This window comes from Pelodiscus sinensis, unplaced genomic scaffold (genome assembly GCF_049634645.1).
Source record: "Pelodiscus sinensis isolate JC-2024 unplaced genomic scaffold, ASM4963464v1 ctg37, whole genome shotgun sequence".
Lineage (NCBI taxonomy): Eukaryota > Metazoa > Chordata > Testudines > Trionychidae > Pelodiscus > Pelodiscus sinensis.
The window spans coordinates 3,023,081-3,030,336 of NW_027465869.1; the positions used below are offsets into that span (position 1 = coordinate 3,023,081).

General features: G+C 64.6%; 1 protein-coding gene across 1 annotated transcript; it reads left to right on the forward strand.

Moving 5' to 3' along the window:
• Positions 1 to 2,953: 2,953 nt before the first annotated feature.
• LOC142824046 (maestro heat-like repeat-containing protein family member 7) lies at positions 2,954 to 6,879 on the forward strand. The gene is made up of 9 exons (XM_075915790.1): positions 2,954 to 3,134; positions 3,448 to 3,570; positions 4,107 to 4,174; positions 4,290 to 4,395; positions 4,667 to 4,762; positions 4,928 to 5,032; positions 5,422 to 5,557; positions 5,777 to 5,871; positions 6,868 to 6,879. The coding sequence occupies exons 1-9, from the start codon at positions 2,970 to 2,972 to the stop codon at positions 6,877 to 6,879; spliced, it is 906 nt and encodes a 301-aa protein (XP_075771905.1). The 5' UTR covers positions 2,954 to 2,969.
• The last annotated feature ends 377 nt before the right edge of the window (positions 6,880 to 7,256 follow it).

A 7,256-nucleotide genomic window follows, 5' to 3' on the forward strand; every position in this document is an offset into this window, starting at 1 on the left:
GGCAGCAGCGTGGGATGACAGGCAGCCAGGTCGCAAGGGGAGGTGCTTTTTAGACCAGTTCCCTCCTGGCACTCCGTACTGCTGCCTCTGTATCAGAGGCAGCAGCACAAGCTGGCAGCAGCCCTTGCCTGGGGGCTGGGTCTGAGCTTCTGGACCTGGTGCAAACTGGAACTGAGCGAGGCTGCCTGCCTGCCTGGCTCCTAACACACTGTAAATGCAGAGCCGCAGAGGAGGTAGGTCCCGGACCCAGCGCGAGCCAGGACTGAGACAGCTGGCCCCTGGGGACTATCGAAAAGTCAAGTAACCGATAAGAAATCATGAGGTTAATTGACTACTCAGTGAATATCTAACGTCCCTAATCCCTTTTCATAGTTCCCCTCTGGACTCTCTCTCCTAAAGCATGGCCCTGAGATCTGGACACAGTGCTCCAGCTGAGGCCTCCTCCGTGCCAAATAGCTAGGAGAGTGACCTCCCATGTCTGCCGTACGTCTCCTACCACGCCCCAGGGCTATGCCCTCTTACTGAAGGGCTTTGTGTCTGAGATCGCTTCTCTCCTAGGCTACGTCTACACAACGAGTTTTTTTGGCAACAAATATGCTAACGAGGGACTCTATGACACGCAATGTCATTTGCATATTTTCTGCCGATCCGTTTTTGTGCTCGGGGTTTGTGCGCAAAACCAAGCCGTGTGGATGTTTACTTTTTGTGCAAAAAACCCCCTTTTCCCACAAGATCCCTATGCCTGCAAAAAGGCCGACCGATCTTGTGCAAAAAGGGGCTTTTGCCTAAAAAGAAAACATCCACATGGCTTGTTTTTGCGTGTTCTTGTGAAAAAACTTGTGGCGCGTCTACACTCTACGTGTGTTCTTGCAGAAGTAAATTTGCAGTAAAGCATCAGAGAACAGGGCTCCTTGCACAGGAGTTATTCCTCTCCCTACGATGACTAAGCCCCCTTTGTGCAAGAGCTGTTGTGCAAGAAGGCAGCGTGGACGGGCACCAGGGGCTTCTTGAGCAAGACACTTTTATGGCTAAAATGACCATCAGAGCTTTCTTGCACAAGAGAGCGTTCACACTGCCATGGACGCTCTTGTGCAAAAGCCCATGGCAGGGTGGAGGCACTCTTGCACGAGACCTTTTGCGCAAGAACTCCGGCGTGAAACAGCTCTCGTGCAAGAAGCCTGCAGTGTAGGGCAGGGAGCAGCCTATGAGGGAGGGAGAGGGACCCCTAGTAATGGCTCAAACTTCCCAGGGGGGTGGCCAGAGGCAGGACATTTGCCTGGCAGGGTGAGGGGGGGGGGGCGGTGACCTCACAGGGGCTTTGGGCAGCCCTCAGCATATAAGGCAAAGGGCAGGTGGGGAGGTGATGACCTCACAGAGGGACCCACATCTCAGGCTGATAAAAGCGGGGGGCGGGCCCAGGGGACTTTGGAGACCCCCGGTTGCTTTAGCTCTGGTGCGTCTCCTCCTCACAGTTCATTCGCGTTCTGTGAGTTCCACATCCCGACACCTTTGTGACGAAGGTAAGAGCCCCCAGGGGTTGGATCCCGCCCGGGGCCGGCTGGGTTCCAGGCAGGCCCAGCCCTCGGTCAAGGGCCAGAAGGTGATTCCTCACCTGGGCTGCGTCCTTAGCGCCACTGGGGCTTTCTCCTGGTTGGTTTCCCTTTTCCTCCATCCCCCCACATTTCTGCTCTGTTCTTGCCTCCTCTGTGACCTTCCCTTGCTGCCTCCCCCAGCTTGGGACCCAACAGACTAGCTGAAGGACGGGGGGTGGTTTGCAGGAGCCGTGGGGTGGGGGATGCAGCCCCCATTGTGGGGACTGGGGAGGTGGGGCTGGAACAAGTCTATGCCGGTGTCTTTGGGGAGAACGCTCCACCCCCCACACCTTAGATTCTCCCCTGATTGGCCAAGAAGGGGCTGTTGATGGGCAGGAGACTCGTGGAATGAGGAGTAACGGTAGTTTGAACTAGGAAGCCTAGTTCGAACTACCTAGTTCGTGCCCCGTGTAGCCGCGCTGCACGGGGTTCGAACGAGCGGGGTTTTAAAAATGGCGGCTCCCCGCTTATGCAAATGAAGCCCGGGAAATTCAAATCCCGGGCTTCATTTGCAAGTGCGGTATGCCTACATTACCCTCCTAGTTCGAACTAGCGGGGTAGTGTAGACATACCCTCAGGTCCTTGCAGTGCCTGTGCAAGACCGAACCGATAAGCAAGGGGCCATTTGGGGGCTGGGGGCAGTCGCTCTGGGGAGCTGGAACCCCTGGATTTCGCTCTGCAGGCTGCGCCCCAAGCTCCCCTTTGCTCCCCTCATTTGCAGCATGGCCAAACGTTTTCGGCTGTGGTTCAAGAAAGCCCTGAAGATGGCCCCAGGGCCGGTGGGGAGCAGCTTCTCCGTCCCCGCGGGCGGGGAAGCTGGATCCCACCAGCTCGGGGCGACTCGCCCACCGGCCAGGCCCCCCCGGACCTGGCTCCAGAGGCGGCTGGGCAGGCGGGACCCAGCCCAGCGGGGGAGCCGGGTAGGGTGGCTCCGGGGCCTCCTCTGTGGAGAGAAACACCTGCCCCGGGAGCCCAGCCCCCATTACCACCAGGGGGCATCGCCCTGCCCGGCCCCCGGGGACCTGCCAGTCTCCGGGAGCACCCAGCCCGTCGCTCCCCGCACCAGCCCCTGCAGCTGTGGGTCCAGGTCCGTCAGCAGCAGCGCCTGGGCCTCCAGCTGCAGCCGGGCCACCTCGCGCAGCCGCTCAGACCCAGGTGAGGGGCCGTGAACACGCTGGGCCCAGGGGCTCACCCAGTACCCCGGGGGGGCAGCCCCAGTGTCTGCCCCGCACCCTGGGCAATGGATGGGGGCGGGGGCTGCTTGGCTCTCTTGTTCCTGGTGGGGGCTCTGCTGAGGGCGTTGGCAGATGTGAGGGTGGCAGGGGGATGGGTCCCTGCGAGGGGCGTGTGGGGCCCAACCTGCCCTGGGTCCCTGACATGGGGGCGCGTGACCCCTGCTGGCCGCTGGAGTCACCCTGGTCCCTTCCCTCCCGCACAGAGCCCCCCTGCGCCTCGGCGGAGCTCTGCCAGGAGCGGGTGGACTCCCGGGTGGAGGAAGGGGCCATCCAGGACATCGAAGAGCAGCTCCACACCCGGGACACGGTAGGAACCTTCTCCACACGGGGGGGACCCGAGATTGTCCGGCCCCTTCCCAGCACGTCCCCCCCCTCCGGGAGGGGCTTGTCCCTGGGGATCCCCCTGGGGCCCCTTCTCCTGCATGACCTGGACCCCCCAAGCTGGGGGCTCTTGTCATGCACCAGCTGGGCCCCCACAAGCCTGAGGCAGCAGTTGGGGGGGGAGTGTGGGTGCTTGGACAACCAGCAGCTCCCACCTCCACTCCTGGGAGGCCTGAACCCTGCAGCTGTCCGTGGGGGGCAGGCAGGCCCCAGGCTCACAGACTTTCTCTGGGGCGCAGAGCCCAGCCGCCCTGCAGCGGTTCCTTCTGGCCGTCACCCCCGCCTGCCTCGCCGCCCTCCAAAGGGGCGAGGACACCCTGGCGCCGCGCTGCTGCAAGGACACCATGATGGCCAGGATCGTTGTAAGCGAGTCGCGGCAGCCGGGAGGAGGGGAGGGGATACGTGGGGTGGACAGGGGTCTGCCTGGGCCATGGCGGCGGGTGGGGGTGCTGGAAACGGGATGGGTGGAGCCAGGAGGGCTGGAGGTGGACATGGGGAGGGGTGGGTGGGGATGCTGGAGGAGGGAGGGACACAGAAATGGGGCAGGTCTGGGGTGCTGGACAGGAAGGGGGATTCGGGACAGGGAGGGGTCTCCCCGGGCCATGGGGGGCTGGAAGGGAGCCGAGCGGGCTGCTGGGGATGCGCCTGGGGAGCAGGGATGAGGAGGTTCAGAGGCTGGTCACCAGGGCAGTGAGGGGCAGGAGACGGCCTGGGGACAAGGATTGAGCTGGTCCCGGTTTGGGAGGAGGGTGCTGGGAGGGGCCCTGTGCCGGGCAGGGGGGCTAAAGGGCAGCGGGAGGCAGTGGGGTTGGATCCTGCTGGGTGGGGGCGCTGGCCGTGTGAGCGTCTCTTGGGGGCCCCAGCCTCACACGCCCCTTTGTCTCCTTGGGTCTCCCAGGAGATCATGGAGGACTCGCCCCCCCCGCTGGTCTTGGCCGACTGCGTCAACGCCGCCTGCAGCCTCAGGTACCGACCCCCCCCCCCCGCCGACTCCCCCCAGAGCAGATCCCCTGGCCAGGGAGTGGGAAAGTCTCTGTCTCCTGCTGCTGAATTAACAGTCTCTGCCCCTCTCTCCTGCCAGCACCTTGCAGCCTCCCCTGCGGGCCCAGCTCCTGAGCCCCCTGCTGACGGCGGCCGTGGGACAGACAGTGTCTGGGGATTGGCAGCAGGAGCCCATCCACACACAGGTACGTCCCTCCGGGCCCTGCTCCCGGGCTGGGCTGGAGCTCCAGAGAGGAGGGGGGGGGGGGCAGAGGGAGGGAAGAAGCTGCAGGTTTGGATCCTTCCCTCCAGGTTTCCCGTTGCTCTCCCTGGGGGCCCGTCCCATCCATGCCCAGCCTGGGCTCCTCCCTGCTCTGCGAGGCGGCTCAGACCCTGCTCTAGGCTGCACCCCGGAGCCAGCGGGTGGCCTGGATTCCCCAACCCCCCTCTGACCCAGGGCTCCCCCTTGTCTTGCAGCAGTTCATCCGGGCCCTTCCCTACGACCTCCAGGCCCTACTGGCGAGCCTCCTCGCCGAGTCCCCAGACACCGCCCGGCTGCAGCTCATAATGGAGGTGAGCCCCGTGGGGGGGACGGGGCCATTGTCCCTGCTTCCTCGGGGGGGGGCCGAGAGAGGAGCAGTGTCAGTGGCTGGGGGGGGCACAGTCCGAGAGGAGCCCCAGGCTCTGCCCAGAACCGGCACCTCCCTACGGGTCCTGACCTGCCTCTTTCCCCCCCAGCACCTGAGCCCGTGGCTGGAGTCCCGCCTGCCCCAGGAGCGAGCCAGGGCCCTTGGCAGCACCACGGCCCTGCTGGGAGTCGCCACCACCCTCCCGGGGTTTGACGTAAGTGACCTCGGAGCCGGGGAGTCTGGGGCTGCAGGGCGCGGGGCTGGGAGCGTCCCCGGGAGGCAGAGGCAGGGCCGGGAATGGGCCGGGAATGGGCCGCGTTCTCCTTTCCCCGGGGAGGGGCGACCCTGGGCCCTTCAGGGGGGCTCTTGAGGGACTGGGCCTGGGGACTGGGGAGTGGCCGTCAGTGGATCCCCTTGTTCCACCCCCGGAGTGACCCTTCAGTCGGGGCCATTGCTCTGGGTTGTCTCCTCGCAAGGCTGGCCCCGCCCCACCCCGGGAGGTGTCTCTGTCCGTCCCCCGAGCTCAGACCCGCCTCGGCGGCCGTTTGCATGGGACGTGCAGCCCCAGGATGCTGAGGGACCCCCCCTCTTCTCTCCCCTCAGAACTCCGCCGACTGGCCGAGGATGGGTCACCACGTGGCCCAGCTGGGCCTTTTTATTTTGGACCCATCCGAAGACGTCAGCCGGCTGGCCCGGGAGGGGGTGCACAGCCTGTACCGACTCCTCCTGCACCACAGGGGTAAGGAACCCAGCCGGGACCTGGGCCCCAGGGACACCCTGAGGGTGCCGGCGGCGGGGGGAGGGGACCCAGCCCTTTTCCCCAGACTGGCCCAAGCGGGGATGCGTCCCTCTGTGTTCCCCTTCTGCCCCTCCATTTGCCCAGGGATGCCTGCAGGGACCCGTGGGAGGGGAAGGGCTCAGACCTGCCAGCAGAATGACCCTGTTGTGTCTCTTGCAGGCCTCAACATCCACCAGGCAGAGGACCTGTGGTGCAGACACTACTACAAAGAAAGATGGGTCCTGGCTCACAGCAACAGCGTGAGGGTGGGAGAGGTAAGGACGCGCTGCCAGGGCAGGGCAGGGCTCGGGGGTGGGGCTGGCTGGGGCCCTCGTGGGGGTAGGAGGGTCTTGGGGGCAGGAGGAAGGTGTGACCTGGGGCAGGGGTTGGGGTGCCGGGTGTGGAGAGCGTCTGGGTGCAGGGTCTGGAAGGGAGTTTGGGGGAGGAGGAAGCTGTTTTAGCCCCAGGAGTTGGGGCCGGGCTCTGGGCCGTCAGCTGAAACCTCCTGTGCTCTTGATTCCAGGTCTTTGGGCAGCTCTTCACAGCAGAGCAGGAGAACTGCTTTTTGGACAAGGCTCTGCTCGCTGCCCGCTCCCCCCTGCGGCGCCCCAGCCAGGCCGGGCTGGTCCTGGCCCACGCCCTGCATGGGCAGGCCCATCAGCTCCTGGAATACATGGTGAGCAGCCGGAGCAGATCAGGAGAGTGGGGCAGGGCCAGGGTCTCCTTCCCATCCCCTCAGGGAGTCCCCCGCCCCTTTCCTCAGGCTGCCCCCACCCCACGTCCCTGCTGGCAGAATCCCTCCTGCCCCTGCGAGCGTCCCTGGGGGTGGGGGAGGCTCTGAACACAGAAACTGTCCTAGGAGGCGGGAGGGGGCCGAGGTGTCAGGAGCTCTGGGGGGGTGAGGGGGTCAGGAGCTCACCCTGCGGGCCTGACGGGGGGTGACCAGAGAGCAGGGGGGAGGAGGGTGGAAATGCTGGGGGGGCCAGTTCCCCTGAGTCCCCAGGGATGAATGTGACGGATTCTGCTTCCCTTGCAGCAGGAAGACACCCAGTGAGAGCAGCAAGAGCTGAGGAGCCAGCAGCTGCGTCCCCCTCCCCCCAACCCTCCCAATTGTATTGAATTGTATTTACATTCTCATTAAACAATGTTTCAAAAAACATTTGGATCAGGCTTGGTCAATAATTTGTAATGGGGGGGCCATTTTGGCAACTGATCAAGGGCCACATTTCTACCGAGGGCTTTGGGGTCTGGGACGGGGTGGTTGGGTGCAGAAGGGAGCTTAGGGGAGGAGCCTGCGTGCAGGGAGGGGGGGTATGATCTGGGGCGGTGGATAGGGGTGCAGGGTCCAGGAGGGGGTATGGGCGCAGGAGAGGACTCTGGCCTGGGGGAGGGGCTCTAGAGGGGTGCAGGGTCAGGGAGGGAGCTGTGACCTGGGTGAAGGGGGAGCAGAAGGTTTGGGGGAGGGGGTGCGGGTGCCAGAGAGGAGTCTGGCCTGGGGGAGGGGTGTCGGGGGGGTGCAGGGTCAGGGAGGGAGCTGTGACCTGGGTGAAGGGGGAGCAGAAGGTTTGGGGGAGGGGGTGCGGGTGCCAGAGAGGAGTCTGGCCTGGGGGAGGGGTGTCGGGGGGGTTCAGGGTCAGGGAGGGAGCTGTGACCTGGGTGA